Genomic DNA, 20,591 nt, shown 5'->3' with positions numbered 1-20,591 from the left:
CTCCGGTAACCCAAACCTTGCTTCCTTCACCTTTTTGAATATTACATTAACCCCCACTGCTTCCTTCTGTGCAGGTATCCATCTAATTCGGAGCAGCAGGTAAGTGGAGGAGGAGCGCGCCCATATATGAAGCGACCCTCGCTGCATCGGAGTCATTCCGTCGGAGAAGAAGCAAGCGGAGGCCTGACGACGAGCAGGTAGTAGACCTTTCTTCAAGTGTCTTTCCATTTTTTTTAATGATGCAGTTAGTAGGATGTCATTTGATCCCGCAGCATCTCAGGCCTGAGAAGCCTCAGCAGAAGCATCTCATCCTGAGAGGAGGAGGGGCAGGAAATAGGTTTCACTCCTTCATCGTCCAGGTAGAAAGAGGGAGGAAGGAAGTCGGGGTTATTATTTTATTTAGTAACATTCTGGTTTAGAGGCCCAATCTTGCATGTGATGCAAAAGGCCTGTAAGGCCTCCTCTTAGGCCTCTGCTAAAAAGCTCATTCCAATGTAGGATAGGGAGGGGGCAGCATCCTTTTTGAATGTGTAAACATTCTCAAAACTAATCTTTTTTAAAAAGAAAAGCTTTAAATAAATAAAAAAAGACCCTATTTTTGTAGAAAGCCAAAAAAATCTCACTACATTCCTTTTGGACCATTACTGTAACAATGCTTTAAAATGTATCTCGTTTCTTAAATAATATATATTAAATATGATTCTTTTTTTGAAATTAAAAATATTTATTACCACAAAAGTGTGGCTAAAAAAAAGAGCTTGCAAAAAAAGCAGAACCCGATCCGAAGCCAAATTTAAATAACGATTCTTTTTTTTTTTTTAAGAACGATTTTGTCGGGACAAACCAAACAAACAAGCAGGGGGGTTTCAAAATGAGAAATCTGGTGCTAGAACTCGTTTAATCCCTAAAAATGGAGCGGAAGAGGACAATGCGTGTTATGGGGAGTTTATGTGCAACGAATAATCATTAAACCATATCACTGGGGACAGACTTTTTTTTATTTATTTTGTTTTTTTTTAAATCAACAAGCCCGTGTTGTGCGCATGCGTAGTATTGGAAAAGGTGCACGCCAGGTAGGAGGAAGGGATGAAGGGGCAGAGAGAGAGAGAGATAGAGAGAGAGAGGGAGAGAGGGAGAGAGAGAGGGGGAGAAAGGGGAGAGGGGAGCTGGAGTGAGGCTCCAATTGACATTTGATACTCAGGAAGTTGACGACGCCGTTCGGATTCTTCTTTTGTCTCATTGGAATTGTGCGTTGCCGCTTGCGAACACGCAGCGCAGCCTCTCTTCCATCTTTTCATTTCAACGAAAAACATCAATTGCAGACGAAAAAAACACGAGTCGCCAAGCTCAGATGACGCAACGCCATAGCAGCAGCAACAAGGTAAGAAGTTTTTTTTTTAAAACCACATTCAATGGCGATAACTATCTTTTTTTTATAATGTAAAAAGGCCACCGCATGGAAAGTAAGGTGAAATAAACCAAAAACAAAACGTCGTTACATTTAGGACAACGGTGGATTTTAATTTTAAAAAAAAGATCGCTAAAGTTATCAAAATCGACATAACATCGCAGGGTATTCGTTGTAAACATTTTTTTAATTGTAGTTTTTACATTTTTCGGTTGGAAATAAACAAACAACAGAGAAAGTCAGCGTCGCGTTTGAATTACGTTGCACCTGTTTTGCACCTGCACCAAATCACTGTCGCAAACGGTTCAATAATACAAAACACACGGATAATAATCTTTTAAATGTGTGTAATAGTTGTGGGAGTGCAATTTTATTTCTCTCTCCAGCTTCTTTAAAAAAAAAATCAATTTAAAGACAAGCTTGCATGACACGAACGATAAATCCTCCGGAAATAAGCATTCAAGTTGAAGGGGGGGGGCAAATGCGATTAATGGGCTGGAGCTGCTCCATTTAACTATAGCGTGTTAAAATAACTATTTTAAATCACAACCGCTGCTTCACAGGACCAGGTGAGTGATACCATAATTGTTTATATTCATCCCATTTGAATCTGCCGAAGTATAGAAGGAGAAATGTTTGGGGAAAGAAATGGCAAACGGTTGCTAATTTCAAAATAAAAATCTTGCTCATGTCATGATTCACATTTAAAATAAACCTAATGTCATGATTCACATTTAAAATAAACCTAATGTCATCATCAGGTCATTAAGAATGGGCCAAACAAGCTTTAAAGGATGAGCGCTTCTTTGGTTGCCTCCTTTTTAGTGCTATTGATTCGTCCAGGAAATGGCGATGGGAGCCATTTGGGGCGTCTGAGGAATCACTTAGCACGCATTTTGGATGGGCGAGATCAATGCAGTGGGCCCAGGGTGAGGCGGATAATGGCCGCGCAAAAAAAGGGTGGGGTTTCCAGGGCGCCGGGACCCCGAGAAAGGCGCCCCCAAGTCAGGGGACGGGCACCAAATAGCCCAATGCGGACACGGCGGCTTTGCGGGAAGACTTGCCGCAGTGTCCTCGTTTGACCCCGACGACGGCCATTTTCTGGGATGGGTCGCTTGCCTCCGAGCCGAGACGAAAAGATATCGAATGACTTCCGAGTCGATTCAACTTTTCATTCCGGAATTGTTTCCGCGATTTTCCTTTTATTTTGTTTCTAGTGGATTATTTGCACTTTGCGGAGATGTTTAGTTTTTCGGTCTTTTATTTCAAGCGGTATTTCAGAGCACACATTGGTTTGCCGTAAAACGAACGGAGGCCCTATTTTTCTTCCGATGATCTTCTGCCTAAGGTTTCCAATTGGAAGGGTTTTTAAGTTTGCTTATTCCCACCCTGATTTTTGAACTGCATTTTTAAAACATGCTCTTCTCTTCTCTCCAATCCAGATTCCTCCCGGTGGTCTTGACATTGACTCCTGTTCTGTGTATGGCACTGGTAGAATTCACTGTGAGAGCTCACTATCAGTGAATTACCATAGGGCCATAAACAGAGCAGAGAAAGAACCGCTTTGCCACGCCACGCCACGCGGACTCAGGTGGGCTCCTCTCCCCGACGCGCCCGGGCGACCGCGACCGCGACCACGGCGTCAATCCTGCTTCTTCTTGTGCCCGTTTTGGCACTAGCACATTTTTGCTTCTGTGTGTAAGCTTTGAGCAATTATGTGTAGTGCCAATATGGGAGAAGATAGAAAGACATCACTTTTTTTGTGTTGGAGTTTTTGGGGGGGGTCTGACGAGGCGTGTTCCCCCTCTGCAGGCAGCTCTCCGGTGGTGTTTGGCAATGGTAGAACTCACACTGGTGAGCTAGATGGATCCGGTGGTTCTAGACTTGCCAACTACTGCTCGAGAGACTCCGCTTGCCAGGATCAGAGAATGAAAAGAAAAGAAAAGCAAGACCCCCACCCATCCCCGGTCCCAAGTCAATGAGCGAGTGGCTGTCGGTGGTGAAGGGCGGGGTGACGCTCTGTTCTTCCCCTGCACACCACAGCCTCACAGCTCCCGTTTCCAGGAGGACAGTGAACTCGGCACACGCAGGTAAAAATGCACTTCCGCTTAACGAGTTGAACTTTATTACCAAACTAAACATAATTGTGTTTGACCATGGCAAAACTCTGTCGCTCCGTAATGCATTTATCGCTGTCAAAATTGACGAGGCCAGCAAAAGGTAACAAACAATACAAGACCTCAAAGTGTCTCAAATTTGAGTTGATTTTTGCAATTCATGAGGTTTTGGGGGGGAAACTCTTCAAAGCAAAGTAGCGACGATAATATGAAGTATTTGTGGACGGTTTCCATGGTTACACAGGACAGGCAGGGGGTAGGAAATTAAAATTGCGTGCATGCGTGGAGCTCCTTGCCGCTGTTAGCTCTGTGGCATCATTGGCAACAGGTCCGGTGTCATTTTACAGCCCTCCTCCTCCTCCTTTTCCTCTTCCCCCAAAGGAAAGAGCCTCTTTCTTTACGGTGGTCAGTGCCGTGACCAGTTAAAGTCCCAGCCTAGATCTGGGTCAGGCTCTCTTAATGTAGGTGACAGCGGGATGCGAGGATTAAACCCGCTTTATCTGCCGGTGCATAAATCCCAAGCTGTACAGGCCCCCGGCTTCCCATTCAGCTAATATCATCCCGTTAGCCGCCCCGAGACTGCCTAACTTTCTCATGTGTGTCACAAGAACGCCGTCGCATGTGATGATTGTATTGTGTACAATAAACACTTGCCAAGAGACTGATTCATTGTATCCCTCTGCATCCAAGTGCATTGTGGGCTATGACTCCAGATGGGCCGCACGGCTCAGGTTACAGCGCATTTTTCGAGCGCCCCCCCACACACACACCCCCCGTGCTCCACCATATCTCTCACACACATTTATCCTTACAGGCTGCCGGGGAGACAGTGCGCCGCCTGTGCTAGCGGCATTAGCGCAATGCGATTAGCCCGCCGCACTGTCTGGACCGGCGACTCGGGGGAAGGCGAGGGTGTCGTTACGAGGCGAGTGAGGGAATGCCGTGGGACGGGTCGACGGCGATGGACGTCCAATCCGTTGGAACTCAAAGGCGGATTGGATGTCTATCGCCGCCAATGGCAGTGAGTGGACCAGCTTGCGTTCCTGCCTGCGTGATGCACGTATTAAGAAACGATTAGTGAAGATTAAAGCTCTGGAGTGCGCCCGCCCGCTATGCCCGCCCTCGTGCACGGCTACACGGACCCGTCCGGCGCCGACAATCAATAGCTTCTTCCCTTTGGATGCGTTAATCCTACATTCAGCACCTTGGTGGCGCAGATTGGATGGAAGTGGCTTTAATGTGGCTATTTTATGATAGACTAGGAGGGCTTAAATGCAATGAATTTCAGGAAAGCAAATCATTGGTGAATAAATATTGTCAAATGTTGATGTAAACTAAAAATGCCGCCAATAACTTTTATTGGGGAACTGTGCCATCCTTAATTTCCAACCTTTTGTTGACTATCCGTATGTGAATTGGCTTTGTGAGGATGGACGATGTAGTATGTTGTACAGATTATGAAATGCCTCTTGACACAAAAGGAATTAAAATGACTTAACTTTCAAAAAGTGTGTCTTCACTGATACTATAATGCAGTGGCGGTCCGTGCATTTTCTCGTAGCGCCTTCAACGGGTAAAATCCACTTCCTAGCAGCATTTAATGATTAAATATAAATACTGGAGCTTTTCAAGTTTGTCTTCACTGTTACTATGATGATACTACAAACCATATAAAATCCAACCCTCTCAAACACAAGACAAGAATATACCATGTTATTTATATTGATCAAATATAAACGTAGTAAAATTTTAACAAAATTAATTTGTTTAATCCGATAGAATGCAAATGTGACCATTTATAAACACCAATGTTAATTCCTTAAATCCTCCAATTTAAAAATGGAGTAGATTTTTTTTAAATTTAAAATAATCTGACTAGATGTATTTCGGCCCTTTTGCATTCGATATTGGATTGAACCCAAATCTTTTCTGTCCTTCTGTGATACTCTACTTGATCATTAAAAAAATGTTACAGTAAGAAAAATGATTACTGCTGCATTTTAGACTGGATGCTGTGACACAACGGACTCACTTGACCTGCAATTGAGGGAAAATAATCCAGACAACAGGTAATCTCATTTAAAAAATATATATATATATATATTATATTGGCTCTCTTGCACCCCCAAATAGATTGCGCCCTGATCATTCGCCCACATTGCCCATAGCAACAAAAAAAACATCCGTACTCACGGCACCCAATCAGAGGATGTAAAAAAAAAAGTGTACGTTCATTATTAGTCTAATTCAACAATCTCATCCACATTCCGGCACATAAAATGAAGTGAATTGACTGTTAAAAATCAATAAAAACATTTTTAGGCCCAATTCGCTAGCACTTTTACATCAATTAGAAAAATCAACTTGATGTTGTAATGGTGCAGTTGAAAGATTTCCTGCACTTAGCTAAGTGGCGGTAGAAGCCCCCCCTGAGGTGTGCGGCCTTTTTCCAAGAAAGCACACGCCCAACACGACCTCCCGTCAACCGTTTGATTCTTCTCTGAAAACAAGGCGGCCAAGCGGTTTCATCAGAGTGAGCGCGACCTGGCTGGCTGGGGTTTTAATCTGGAGGACGTGGGATGTAGGATGATGCCTGATAGATTAAGGCCTGTCCACTTCTCTCTCTTTCCGTGTGTGTGTGTGTGTGTGTGAGTGTGTGTGTGTGTGTGTGTGTGTGTGTGTGTGTAATAGAAGCACCCCCTCCCTGGCGCACACACACCCGGGCAAATCCCAGGCTTTAAAGCCGAGGAGGTTGGGGAGGCTTATGATGTAATTACGGCCTTGTCTGTCACGGCAGGGAGAGAACATGGACCTTGGAGTGATTTTATGGGAAGTAAAAGAGTGATTGGAATAATAATAATTATAGTTTTTAAAAAAATCATCAAGTTTGTCAATGAGCCTACATTATTCAAATGGACTCAGCATTAGGTACACCTAAATTTGGTTTGTAGCATCATTATAGCAATGGTGGGCCGTCAGGGCCTTCTCTGCTGGCCTAAGAAATATCTGAATCATATATTATATTTTGTCCATCAATACTTATTGAATAATTCCAAATTGTCTGTTAGCTTCATTTCGTTGCTTTTCCCCCTGGTTGCACTGCTTCTAGATGTGTTTTCATATTGAAGCATTTAACCAATCACATTTCAGCCATTATTTGTTGCCAGGGTCAGAACTCTGCCTCAAGGCCTTCACAATCAGTTCTGCGGGCTCTGCTGCATTAAACAAGCGTCCATAAGACTGTTACTTTAACCAATCAGATTTCGAGTTGGCAGCACCACAATGCCTTGTCGCAGGCGTAGGGATACGTCATTGCCTTCTCGCAGGCGTAGGGATACGTCATCGCTTTCACCAACTATGATTGGCTAGTGATTAGCCAGAGCTACCAAACTATCTGGAGCTTGCGAGCTGCACACGCAAATATATTGTTGTGTTGATTTCAAGCCATTTTCAAGACGGACTATGGCAGAAATACGACAGGACAGGCTCGACTTTCAGCATTAGCTTTGATGGCGATAGAAAAGAAGGAAGAAAGAAAGGAGGATTTTTGGTGAGTAAAATATGGCTATATTCCTAAATAATATTTCAATTGTGGGCCAAGTTCTGATATCTGAAAAGCTCCAGTGTTTGTATTCAATCACTAAATGCTGCTAGGAAGTGGATTTTACCCCATTTTAGTGCAATTTTTGCTGTTTCACCATTAACGTCCATCGCTGTCTTTTCCCGGGAAAATCACCCCCCGGCCCGGTTGTAATGTCTGAAAAGCTCCAGTATTTGTATTTAATCATTAAATGCTGCTAGGAAGTGGATTTTACCCGTTGAAGGCACTACGAGAAAATGCACGGACCGCCACTGCATTATAGTAACAGTGAAGACACACTTTTTAAAAGTTAAGTCATTTTAATTCCTTTTGTGTCAAGAGGCATTTCATAATCTGTACAACATACTACATCGTCTATCCTCATAAAGCCAATTTACATACGGATAGTCGACAAAAGGTTGAAGGACTATGGAAATTCAGGATGGCACAGTTGTCCGATAAAAGTTGTTTTCAAATGACTGGTATTTCCTACTGTAATAAGCCCCAAACTAAAAAACAACAACAACCTGATGTACTTCCTGAGTACTGCAATGCGATTTAAAAAAAAAAAAACATCGTGTGGAGTTGACGGAAAGGAGTGCAGTTTAACAGTGAAGCCTTTTGGTTCATATTCGGTGAACAAAAATACCTAAGCAAAAAAAAAAAAAGGGGACAAAAACACTGAACACAACGTGTACTCCCTTGTGAGCAAACGTGGACTTAAAATCATATTTGCACGACGTTTTAAAGTGTAGCTGGCGGGGAAAAATCACTGCTCCAGCGTCACCACCTCCACCGCTTGACCATCCAGCGTCATGGTGCTGTCGATGCGTGTGGCGACCGGCGCCATGGCCACTTGCACGGGACGATTGCCTTGCGCCAAGCTGGTTACCACGGTCTGGTACATGCTGACTGGGATTTGAACCAGACCTGGAGGAGGTGGGGGGGGGACAAAAAATATCAGATTTTCAGAGCGGCGTAGTTTAGGCCCTGTCAAACAATGGTGCGATTGAACATCCTCGCCGCTCTCCCCCAACACAGCTGTGTACGCCTGCGGGGATTACCGCCGCCGCCGTCACGTGGGCCCATCCTTCTCCACCCTCCAAGCTGTCCGTGTCCCCTCGCTTCGTCGTCCGTGTGTAGCGGTAAATGTATTTGTTTTTTTGAAAAAAAAAGCTCCAATCCCGGGGGCTAATTGTCAGGCACGCTATGGCTAAGCCCACTCGCCGGTGATTGGCATCGAACCATTTAGCCGAGTGGCTACTCGACAAGATGGTCGCTAAGACCCCCCGAGTGCGTATGACAATCAGCAGGCGACACACTCCAAACGCCGTCCTTTACTCCAGTGATTAACTCGTTTAGGTCAACAGAAGGACTCAAAATGGCTACTTTGACCCGAACGTGACTTTTGCTAGCGAGCGTCTCCCAGCGAATCCGACGCCAGGTCAAAGTGCGCAAGGGCTTCGGAACCAAAGCTCAAGTTTACGTGGATGACGGCTGGTCCACGCGATAAGACGTGAACTCGTACTGGAGTGGATCAAAGCTCTTTAGCGGGGGCGAGGCGGGTGAGGGGCGGGCCCTCGGGGGAACTGGTGACAGCTTTACTTTGATTGATTGACTTAAGTGTTGAAAGCTCATTTGTTGCATTGAATAATTGGCGAAAAGACAAACTTGGTGTGGCATTTAAAGGCACTGTAAGGTAAATTCACAGGCATTTTTCCCGTCTTTTACATCACTGATTAACATTGATAGATTTGGAATGGGTTGGAAGTCTATTGTGGTCAATGATAGGCGATGACTTAAGGCAAAGGTGTCAAAGTGGCGGCACGGGGGCCAAATCTGGCCCGCTGCATCATTTTGTGTGGCCCGGGAAAGTAAATCATGAGTGCTGACTATCTGTTTTAGGATCAAATTAAAATTATAGATATAGATGTATATTATATTTCCTGATTTCCCCCCTTTTAAATCAATAATTGCAATTTTTTTAAATCCATTTTTTTCTGTGTTTTTAGTTCAAAAATCATCTTGCAAAATCCAAAAATATATAAAGATATTTTCTGTTTTCCACTTTAATATGGAACATAATAAAAAATGGTTTCCCTTTGAAATTATTAAATAAATTATTTTCTCTAACTAAGAAAAAAAGCTCAAATAATCTAGAAAAAAATTGAATATTTAGGGCTTTTAATCCAGTTCCTTTAATCCATTTATATAAAAAAAAATATCTAAATATTATATCTAAAATGACCCGGCCCACATGAAATTGAGTTGACGTTAATGCGTCCCGCGAACCAACCCGAGTCTGACACCCTTGACTTAAGGACTTTATCTAAAAAAAAAATCTGTAAAGTTGATTTTCCTTTGTTAATGTATAAACTGTCCCTGTCATGTCATACTGCAGTGATGGAGGTCAGCTAGCATTAAGAGAAAGACGGGCAGCAGTGACGCAACAAGTTGCGGCCGCCATCTGTCGCATGAGCACGGAGTAGATTAGCCCCGTAGAAGCCCGCGGGGGGAAGCTTAAACGTAAATGATAATTGGATGCGAAACAATGTTCATTTCCTAACTTGAGAACATTTTCTGGGGATTCAAATTTAAAAAAAAAAATACCTGTGGCGTCCTGTACTCCCGCCAGCGCCCCGACGGCAGCCGCGGTCTCGGCCAGCACGATTTGCCCGCCGCCTTGAAGCGTGGCTTCCGCCAGTGTCGCAACGGCGTGGGCTGCGGCCTCACTGTGAAAGACAAACAATATGTCAAATACCCAAAATAAGAGAGATCAGAGACAGTGTAGAATGCATGTAAAGCTTACGTATGCAGAATTAGAGGTGCACACTGTCTAGTGGGGGGGGTTATTAAGGAAGTGTGTGTGTGTGTTGGGGGTGGGGGTCAGGAACGTAAGAGGCTTTTCCAGTCTGGACTTAGAATCTCTCTGAAGGTGGCAGGTGCAGCCGTGTCTAACAAAGCTGTTTTTTTTAACCAGGCGGAATTAGCACGAGCTGACTGCGAACTGATGAGGATGACAAAAAAAAAGGCTGAAAACAAAATGTTCCACAAGTGGGACCCAGGTGGGTGCAGGTAATGAGCTCTGCTGGGACCAACCCACTTGATGCCATCACCTTGGCGACAGAAAAACTGCTGACATGCTAGCATCGAGCTAAAGTTCGTTTTTGATACATGCAATGTTGGATTGGGTGTTAATCCCACACGTGTGTTGGTATTATACAGTGGTACCTCGACCTACGATCAGCTCTACCTACAACATGGTCGAGGTACGGTGAAAATTTTGATCGAATAATTCGCCCTAGATACGAGAAAAATTTCGAGATGCGACCAAGCCAGGTGGCCATGACATGAGAGGCTGTTTATCATTGTAGTGCACTGTCTTTTTTTGCCGCATCTCTTTCGTGTATAACAGATATCTACGAGCACTGAACGATTTATTCAGACGAGTTTCGACCAGGAAACGTACAACGCGCATGGGCGGGCAAAAAGAGGGCAAGGGAATAAAACAGCAAACAGCCCATCGATAGTGAACGTGAGGGTGGAGGCGTGGCAAATCGTGACCGTTTACGTGACATTTGGTCGCCGGACGTTTGGTCGCCCGGACGTTTGGTCGCCCGGGTGAATATAATTTTGAGAGCTGGTTTCAACAGTACATATTTATATATTAAATTCTCTCTCTCATGAATATAATTTTGAGAGCTGGTTTCAACAGTAAACTCTTTGTCATGTTGCCAAACGTCCGGGCGACCAAACGTCCGGGCAACCAAACGTCCGGGTGACCAAACGTCCGGCGACCAAACGTCCGGCGACCAAACGTCCGGGCAACCAAACGTCCGGGCGACCAAACGTCCGGCGACCAAACGTCCAAGTACCGTGGCAAACAGCTAACCCGGATTTTTCTAACCTGTTGAGTGCCATGGTAACAGTGGCACCATGTTGCATTTCGTGACTGGCCGCAACGGCGGCTTCCGCTAGCGACGCTACCGCCTGCGTGGCCTCCGAGGCCTGTGTCGTTTGGATTGTCATCTCTCCGCTTTGGAGGGTGGCCCAGTTTTGCTCCACCTAGGAAGTCGGATTGGTCAGAATGTAAAAAACTCCAGATTCAAATTCAAGCGTGCTCGTACTTCTCCGTCCGTCACCGTGGAGTAGTTGACCTGCGCCACCGTCACGCCAGGTAGTTCTGAGGCGTCGGCCAGCGTGGCCACCGTGTGCCCCGTCCCGACTTGGATGAGCGACACGGTCCCATCGGGGTTGTTGATGGTCTGCACCACGGTCTGCGAGGGCACCAGGTGGGCGATGCTTTGCGCAGTGGTCAGGTGGTGGTGATGATGATGTGTGGTCGTGGTGACTTGCTGGTCCTCAAAGGCGTACAGAAGATCCTCACGTCCGTGCTGCTTGTAGCAGTTCTTCACGATGGTTCGAAGCGCCTGCGTCCAGGACACCTTCCACGAACAAAAAAAACAGTTAGAAACCTGATCTCCGGTAGAGTGGTACCCAAAACAGTTAGAAACCTGATCTCCAGTAGAGTGGTACCTCTACATACAAAATATTCAAGTTACCCAAAGCCTCTATAGGAGAGCTTTTGTTCCAAGGTACAAAAAAAAAATTCTAACCGTCAAACATCCTCTAAAACACGTGTTTTTTTCGCATACATATTTCATACAAAATTGGTCATTTTTTAAAATAATTTTAAAGGGTTTAGAGGGGGTGATATTAACGACCGTGAAACAAATTCTGCCAATTCAATGTAAATTCTGTATCTACTTACGAATTCACTGGAATGAATTTTGTAAATAGGGGTACCACTGTGCTTTATAACATGACTCTCACTCTGGTTTTTTGGTCCTCAGAGCGCACATCACTGCGCACGTTGGCCCAAGGGATGTCTTCGGGCCACCACACGGGCTTGCAGCTCTCCTTTCCCCATCCGGGCTTGCCTCGGCCCGTGGAGTACTTCAGCATCTCCGGGATGAAAGCTCGCAGTTGGGCCTGCGACAAAGAACAACGGGGCGACTGAGCATGATGCAAACACGCCCTTGACGAGCGAAAAAAAAAAGTGAGGTGAGTATTGATCAAACTTGAATCACAAATAGCAAAGGCCTCTATAAAAAGGGGAGTGATCCACAGACTAATCTATGAGTGTGGCACCAGTCGTCAATTCTTTCAGTACAGATTGCATTGTTGAGCCTGCGAATGCGCTTGTCGTCCCCACTAAGCCGTCCGCCGTCACGTCATCACTTCCCTAGCTTGGCGGGGTGGGGATGCGCTTTAGTGCCAACGTCCTCGGTGTCCTGGTAATATGGGAGCATCACTGCGAGGGGATTATTAAGCAGCGGCAACGGCTAAATTTGGCTATGTCAGAATCAAATCCCTCGTGCGCTGTGAACCAACTCCATAGTTTCCTCCATTTTGTGCCGTCTTCAACCACATGGCCTAATTATGTCCCGACACCAATGTTCCCTCTATTTTTTTGTTTGTCTGGGCAGAAAGACAACCTCCCTGAGGAAACTGAGTATGGTGTGAGCAACATCATCAATGCTCGCTATGGGCACACACCAGTATCACACCTGCCATAAGCAGGTGCATGTCTACTACACATAAATGATTTAGTAATAATAAAATGTAATGATTAATATCTATGAATGGGCGGCCCGGCGGATGAGTGGTTCGCGCGCCGACCTCACAGCTTAAAAAAAAAAAAAAAAAAAAAATATGGGGATTTTATTTGATGCGCTCCATATGATTTGCTGTGCGCAGAGAAGACGAGAGTAGTGCGCAATTGCGCACGCGCCCAGCTTAGAGGGAACATTGCCCAACACCCCAGCTATTTACTCCTTGATCTCACCATTTTAGCAGACCACTAGAGTGTTGCTAGTACGGAGAAGCTAGTATGTCATTATGGGAGCAGAGGTGCGCTAAAGCAAGCCCACTTTAAGAAGGAGGAAGGCAACAGGTTACTGCTGCTAATCTAATCTTTCCTCTTGAGACACACTTGCTGGCGAGGCTCGAGGTTTGCCGACAGTCCCAACGGTGCCGTCGCACCGGTGACCGGGCGACGGAATCATGGGCCCTCCCGGGGGTGGCGTGCAAACAAGACGGGCTCCCGCGAGAGGGGTGTGTAAATGAAGGGACTTGATGACATTTTACCATTGTGTTGATGTGATCACTCAAAATAATACAGTGGTACCTCGACCTACGATCAGCTCTACCTACGACATGCTCGAGATACGATGAAAATTTCGATCGAATAATTCGCCCGAGATACGATCAAAATTTCGAGATGCGACCAAGCCAATGCGTCTAATTTTACTTCTATTAAACACATTTTATTACTATTAAACCACTAGTTATGTGTTACTTTGTTAATAGATGGGAATTAAAAGAAATAAAACATTTTTTCCAATCCCCAAATCCTGTTTTTGGTGTTTTTTCAGAGGGTTGGAATGAATTAATTTGTTTTTAGTTCATTTCAATGGGAAACGTTCGCTCGAGTTACGAAAAGCTCGAAATACGATCTCAGTCCTGGAACGGATTAAGATCGTATGTCGAGGTACCACTGTACTGTTAGAAAAAGGGCTGGTTAAAATCGAGCTTTTGCCCACTGGCGCCATCTGCAGTCTGAGGTCTAAATGTCCCAGTGAATCATTCACCAGGCCTGATTTGAAGTCAATAAAACGACTAATGCTGTTACACCTGTGTCATTTTGTCTACAGAGACAGGGATCCCGTCGATGGTGAGCGGGGGCAGCTCCGACGACAATTCGCCTCCAGGGGGGGCGTGTTCGGCCAAGGCGTTCTCCAGGTCCTCCAGCATCATGCCCTTGTACTTCCTCACCTGCGCCACACACAAAAAACAGATGTTAGTATCACACAATGAGACAGCTAAATTCCTCCAAGCCACTTACCACATTCTCCAAAGGAGCAGCACCAAACACCTTAAAGATGGGGTTGGGTTTGTTGGGGGACATGCACAGCACGATGGCCTGCTGGCCCACGCGGGTGGTGTACTCGTCCAGCGTGGCCCTCAGCTTCCTGTCCATAAGACGGCCATGGCGTTCTGCTGCACTTGTGCTCGGCGTGGAGAGTTGAGGGCTCACCTGAGGAGGCGTGTTTGCTGCCTCTTCCGGATAGACGGGTTGGATTCAAAGATGTGGGGCCTTTTCCTTTTTTTACCCGTCGCCACGGCAGCGGCCGCAGCCATGCCGACGGGACCTGAAAGGCAAATGAGAGGCGTTTTGGATGCAAATATGGTCGAAAAGTTTCAAAGAAGAACTAAACCATTCGTTCATTCAACCCTAATCGGAGTAGTGCCAGTTGCCCGTTAACATGGCTTTATACATTGACGCCGCCTAGTGGTCGCTATCAAACATGACACCAATTGACGGTTTGTCCATGGGTACATATTTCATCTGGGATTTGAACATTTCATCAGTGGCGGGCCGTTAGGGCCTTCAAAGCCTTCTCTGCTGGCCTAAGAAATATCTGAATCATATATTATATTTTGTCCATAAATACTGTGTTTTCATATTGAAGCGTTTAACCAATCACATTTCAGCCATTATTTGTTGCCAGGCTCAGAAATCTGCCTCAAGGCCTTCACAATCAGTTCTGCAGGCTCTGCTGCATTAAACAAGCGTCGATAAGACTGTTGCTTCAACCAATCAGATTTCGAGTTGGCAACACCACAATGCCTTCTGGCAGGCATAGGAATATGTCATCGCTTTCACCAACTATGATTGGCTAGTGATTAGCCAGAGCTACCAAACTGTATCTGGAGCTAGCTGCACAAGCAAATATATTGTTGTGTTGATTTAAAGCCATTTTCAAGACGGACTATGCCAGAAATACGACAGGACAGGCTCGACTTTTAGCATTAGCTTCGATGGCGATAGAAAAGAAGGAAGAAAGGAGGATGGATATTGTGTACAGTTAAAAAGGATTTTTGGTGAGTAAAATATGGCTATATTCCTAAATATTTCAATTGTATGAGGTTATAATTGATTATTTTGAAGGCGCTACGAGAAAATGCACAGACCGCCACTGCATTTCATAGGCCTTGATCGGAAACACAACCTGCGGCGGCCAGGTGGGCGGTGACCTCGTCGTGGCCGGCTGAGTTGAGGATGTCCGTGTCGTCGTAGGGATCGTCGTCCGGCGAAGAGGTGGAATCCTCGTCGGCGCTCATCATAGATGCGTCGGTAAAGGTAGTCACGTGCACCTGGAAGGCACCCAGCTGGAGCTGATAATTTTTTAGAAACAGTTCTACCTTTCTAAAAATCAACCTGCTCACTGACAGCGCTGGCCTCGATGGTGGTCATGTGTTCCGTTTGGTGAACCACGTGATCATCCATGATGGACACCTTCGTCTACAGAGCTGGATGCAGGGTACGACAGCTGAGGATGAAAAGTCAATGCTTAATGCCATAGCAGAAGTGCGTGCATGATGGCTAAATAACTGGTAAGTCAAATCCGATTGATCAAACTTGAGAATTTCAAGGGATGTGCTATTGGGTAATTGCTATGCTACTATCCGAGCGGGGGGCATTGACTATTTACCGAATATATGAAGGCGTGTCAGATAATATAGTACAAATATACCTTCAAATCTCATCAAGTGTGCGTAGGAACTTTTTAATATTCAGGCAGTGGCGGGCCGTCAGGGCCTTCAAGGCCTTCTCTGCTGGCCTAAGAAATATCTGAATCATATATTATATTTAGTCCATCAGTACTTATTAAATAATTCCAAATTGTCTGTTAGCTTCCTTTCATTGTTTTCCCCCCTGGTTGCACTGCTTCCAGATGTGTGTTTTCATATTGACGCATTTAACCAATCACATTTCAGCCATTATTTGTTGCCAGGGTCAGAAATATGCCTCAAGGCCTTCACAATCAGTTCTGCAGGCTCTGCCGCTTTAAACAAGCGTTCATAATACTGTTGCTTTAACAATCAGATTTCGAGTTTTTTTTTTTATTACCCGTTGAAGGTGCTACGACAAAATGCATGGATCGCCACTGTATTCAGGGGTGCTGGAGCCTTTCGGGCGAAAGGTAGACTACACCCTAGACTGGTCGCCTGTCAGCGATAGGGCAACTTTTTCATATGTAGTCATATTAATGAATGAAAATGATGTCAGACATTTGCTTGAAACTTTGACTTGACAATATCGTCAATTAATTCTCATGTATAGAAGATAACCAGGTCCAGTACAGTTACAAACACAAATTGTACCCGATTCCAACAGCTTTTTATTATTTTTATTTTCCAGTGTTCCATGCACGACTTTTGATTGGTCATAGGCGAGCGATCTAAGCTTTTGTACACGAAATCAAAGCATGCCTTCATCTGGCACTTCAAACTGAATTGCATCTTCCCGTTCAAAACAATTGATCACGTTTTAACGACCTCCCAGTAAACTAATCATTGCTTAGTGGAAGCTAAGCTAACCAGGCTAACATGTCCTACGTTTAGCACGCCGGCTAACCATTTGGCTGTACACTATCGTGATGTAAATAAAATAAGCCCGCTATTGTAATAACATCGTTATTCCACAAGTGTGATCGTGATCGGACATAAATGCCAGCGATCTTCGCCCGAAACCCGCGCAACAAAATAATCAAAATAATGGCATTAAAGCGCGCTAAATGCTAACGGCGGCCTCCCGCCTAACAACAGCTCTTCTCCTCTTTGAGATATTTTCCCCGATAAAATGTGCAAACATGGATCCGCACGGCATTCTCGGCCACGCCGCCTGTCAACATTCTGACAAGAGCGTCGTCGGCCCCCAACTGCCGGGTTCGCGATGCGGCTGCGCCGGGGCTGAAATAGATGGAGATTGCGCGGTAGGGTACTAACCTCAGAGCGGCTGCGCTAGTTCGGGCCTGGGAAGGAGCCGAGCAACAATGGACGACGCACACTCACACACTCATACAAACAGGCGCTGTGAATGCAGTGGTGCGTTCAAGTACCTCCCCGACCCCAAGCAGTATGTAATGTCGTCTCAGAGGGGCTAGCATGAGAAAATGTATCACTCAAGTCAAAAACACAATAGATATGTTTTTGGGGGGATTCATTTATTATAATTATCATTATTATTATTATTTTAAATCAATGGACGACGCACACTCACACTCATACAAACAGGCGCGGTGAATGTAGTGGTGAGTTCAAGTACCTCCCCGACTCCAAGCAGTAATGTCGTCTCAGAGGGGCTAGCATGAGAAATGTATCAGTCTAGTCAAAAACACAATAGAGATGTTTTTGGGGGGATTCATTCATTTGAATTGCTCATCCTTTGATTTAATCATTTTCTTTTAAAGTCACTAACTGTCGCGAATGTATGTCATTTTCCAATTTAAGCCTTGGGATTTGCAAATAGTGTATATGTAGTAGACACTAATCATATGTTGGGTTGTACTTCACAATAGTGGACACTAGATAGCAGTACAAATACATGTTGCTGTCATTGTCAAAGTGTATAGTATGTATATGTGTATATATATATATATATATGTATATATATATATATATATATATATATATATATATATATATATATATATATATTTATATATATATATATATATATATATATATATATGTATATATATAATATATATAATATTATATATATATATATATATATATATATATATATATATATATATATATATATATATATATATATATTATATATAAATAAATAAATACTAGTACTACTAGATGAGTCCATAAACAATTCTTTTAAGGTATTCTTTCCTCATGTAGTGCTCCATAAGTAAGAAAAAACAGTAACCCTACTTGCATGAGGTAGCATATTCATGAAAAGGCTTCATTTTTGTTTTAAAGTGCATCTGAAAATCTGTTTTTGTGTTAATAAGTATTGATGGACAAAATATAATATATGATTCAGATATTTCTTAGGCCAGCAGAGAAGGCCTTGAAGGCCCTGACGGCCCACCACTGCAAGAATGATTAAGTATAACATTTGGGGGCCTAATTGTAGCCACACTTGCCTCTGTAAGTGTCAATTTACACCTCGGATCCATTTTATTGATTTGCGCAGACATGCACGCGTGTAAGACTCCGGAAATCCGTTAAGTCACAATCAAATGCGGACTACAAATTGATGGAAATGTGTTTATTTATTTATTTTTTTAACACAAGGTAATTTTCTGAGCTCTAAAGGTGGCAAAACAAGCTCTCTCTGTTCCCATGACGATAAGGATCTGCAGGGTTAATTAAAGCCCCTGTGATTGACAGGTTAAAATGCGAAAGCTGCCATTCAATCGCCAGACAATCAATCGAGCTACGGCTAAATTGCTACATTAAAAAAAAAGTGTAAAACAGTAATACATGAACATGATGTCAGTGTTTTAGTGGCTTTCCAAGTATAATCAGATGCATTTAGAAATATTTTCAGTTTTGTTTATCAAGACATGGCTTTTTTTCCCCCTTCGTCTTCAGCAATCAATCACCAATTGTAGGGGGAAGTGAGGCAGCTAATGAGGGAGCACGGTAAACGGATATAATTGGCGGAAAACTCATGATTATCTTGCTTTAAAAGATGGATCTTGTAATGTCTGGGGAAAAAGAGTCAGTCAATATGAAAACAGTTTGGCAGGGAGCTATATTAGTGATAATACATCGGATTATTAGAGCTAGTAATCCGCAAAAAGGACATTTTGCAATGAAAAACTGGTCATCAAAATGAAATAGGGCTGCAGTTATGGAATTATTTTGTGATTGCTTAATTATATGGATTATTCAAGTCATCGTCATAGTAAATATTCATCTGCTGCGGAACAATTTGAGGTGATATTCTTCAATTTTCTGCACGTCCATTGTCGCCTTTGACATCTTTTCAATAGCTAATCCAAGGACCTTGTGCAGAAGAAATCGGTCAAGCGTGGCTTGTTTGGATTTACAGTCCTGTTGAGGAATAATTACATCTTCTAATTGTGTCAAGTTGGAGCTCCTGTGAGAGGAACAGAGCTCTAAAACAAAGAAAGATTAATATGACAGAAGATGAGCCGGGTGGGCGGATTTGAAGATGTGGCTAAGGAAAGGCTAATCACTTTATGTGATTGCTATCTGGAGCAGTGAATCACAATTAGCCGGCTTTTTGTCCTTTTTGTAGGGTCCATTTCCATGATGAGACCAAGCATCTTGGTAATTAACATCCTGCGCTTATATTTGGAATTGATCATATTTCATTTAACCAAACAAAATGAAAGGAAGCTAACAGACAATTTGGAATTATTTAATAAGTAGTATTCATGGGCAAAATATAATTAACATCAGTCTGTGATTCAGATATTTCTTAGGCCAGCAGAGAAGGCCTTGAAGGGCCTGACGGCACACCACTGCTAATACTACTATACTCACTGTATATTTAAGTTCAGCCTTTTGTCTAGTTTAATTAACGACAAATTCTGTGACAAAGGGACTTTGTGTCTATTGACAAAGACGTCTCATCCTCTCCAAAACCTTTGTAACAAGGTTTCGCTTCTCCGTCTGCACCATTAACAAACCCAACGGTTGTCCTGGTTACCTGCAGATAGGCCGCTAGCGTCATTTAGTTAGCTTGTTATCTCCACCAAGAACCAAGAAATGGGCAAATGAAGCACTTTGATGCATCGCCCAGCGCCCTCCCTTTCTGAGAGATTTGCTTGATTACAGTGCTTTAGGAAAAGTGCACTTTTTCCAAGTTGAACACACATTTTTCACTGGAAATGTGCAAGAATGCAGCTTTTCAAGCGTCACCTGGGGTAATTGTGAACGATGCTAATCTGCGATTCAGTTTGATAGTGTCGACATGAAATATTCACGCGCCTCTCTGTGCAAAAAAGCTTCCAGCCAGCCTCTTTTGTGCCATCATGGCGTGTACGGTATTGGCAGAAGGCTCCCCGCGAGAGCTTTCTGTACATGTGTATGTCATGGGGGGAATTGGATGAGGATGATACTTGACAGTTGTTCACCTGAAGCGCAGACACCGACGTCCTTCAGGACCATCTGCCTTTCGTTCACTGTTAATTGATTCGTCCTTGTACGGTGTTTTCTTCAGGGATTGGGTGGTGGGGGTGGTGGTGGTTTTACAGATGTTTTGCAAGAAATATAGGTCGATATACTCAGTGGTGCCTCGAGATACGAGCTTAATTCGTTCCGGGACTGAGCTTGTATGTCGATTTTCTTGTAACTCAAACAAACGTTTCCCATTGAAATGAACTAAAAACAAATTAATTCGTTCCAACCCTCTGAAAAAACACCAAAAACAGGATATTGGATTGGAAAAAATGTTTTATTTGTTCTAATTCGCCATCTATTAACAAAGTAACATATAACTAGTGGTTTAATATTACTAAAATGTGTTTAATAGTACTAAAATTATACGGATTTCGAAGGGGGGAGAGGGCGAGAGAGACGGAGAGAGGGAGAGGGCGGGGGGGGGGTGGCTTTTTGCACGCTAACCCCCTCGTAACATAAC

General features: G+C 43.9%; 1 protein-coding gene and 1 long non-coding RNA gene across 10 annotated transcripts; one reads left to right on the top strand and one right to left on the bottom strand.

Annotated features, from left to right (window-relative positions):
- The first annotated feature begins 1,183 nt into the window (after positions 1–1,183).
- Positions 1,184–3,357, top strand: LOC144068936 (uncharacterized). The gene is made up of 3 exons (XR_013298338.1): positions 1,184–1,381; positions 2,851–2,999; positions 3,221–3,357. It is a non-coding gene; the product is annotated as an uncharacterized LOC144068936 (long non-coding RNA).
- A 4,048-nt stretch (positions 3,358–7,405) lies between these two features.
- nrf1 (nuclear respiratory factor 1) lies at positions 7,406–17,058 on the bottom strand. 9 transcript variants are annotated; one of them, XM_077593889.1, is made up of 11 exons: positions 16,961–17,058; positions 15,390–15,501; positions 15,181–15,346; positions 14,205–14,319; positions 14,013–14,139; positions 13,802–13,942; positions 11,939–12,097; positions 11,233–11,550; positions 11,013–11,170; positions 9,716–9,837; positions 7,406–8,035 (listed from the first exon to the last, which is right to left on the bottom strand). In XM_077593889.1, exons 2-11 carry the CDS (start codon positions 15,456–15,458, stop codon positions 7,875–7,877), a joined length of 1,536 nt encoding a protein of 511 aa, XP_077450015.1. In that variant the 5' UTR covers positions 15,459–15,501; positions 16,961–17,058; the 3' UTR covers positions 7,406–7,874. The 9 variants fall into 9 exon arrangements, with proteins under 9 accessions (XP_077450015.1, XP_077450017.1, XP_077450020.1 ...); XM_077593891.1 differs by having other exon boundaries at positions 15,181–15,340; XM_077593894.1 differs by having other exon boundaries at positions 15,181–15,340; positions 15,402–15,501.
- Positions 17,059–20,591: the final 3,533 nt, after the last annotated feature.

Source organism: Stigmatopora argus, chromosome 23 (genome assembly GCF_051989625.1).
Source record: "Stigmatopora argus isolate UIUO_Sarg chromosome 23, RoL_Sarg_1.0, whole genome shotgun sequence".
NCBI lineage: Eukaryota > Metazoa > Chordata > Actinopteri > Syngnathiformes > Syngnathidae > Stigmatopora > Stigmatopora argus.
The sequence above is the reverse complement of the archived record's forward strand: the minus strand, read 5'-3'. Positions and strand labels throughout refer to the sequence as shown.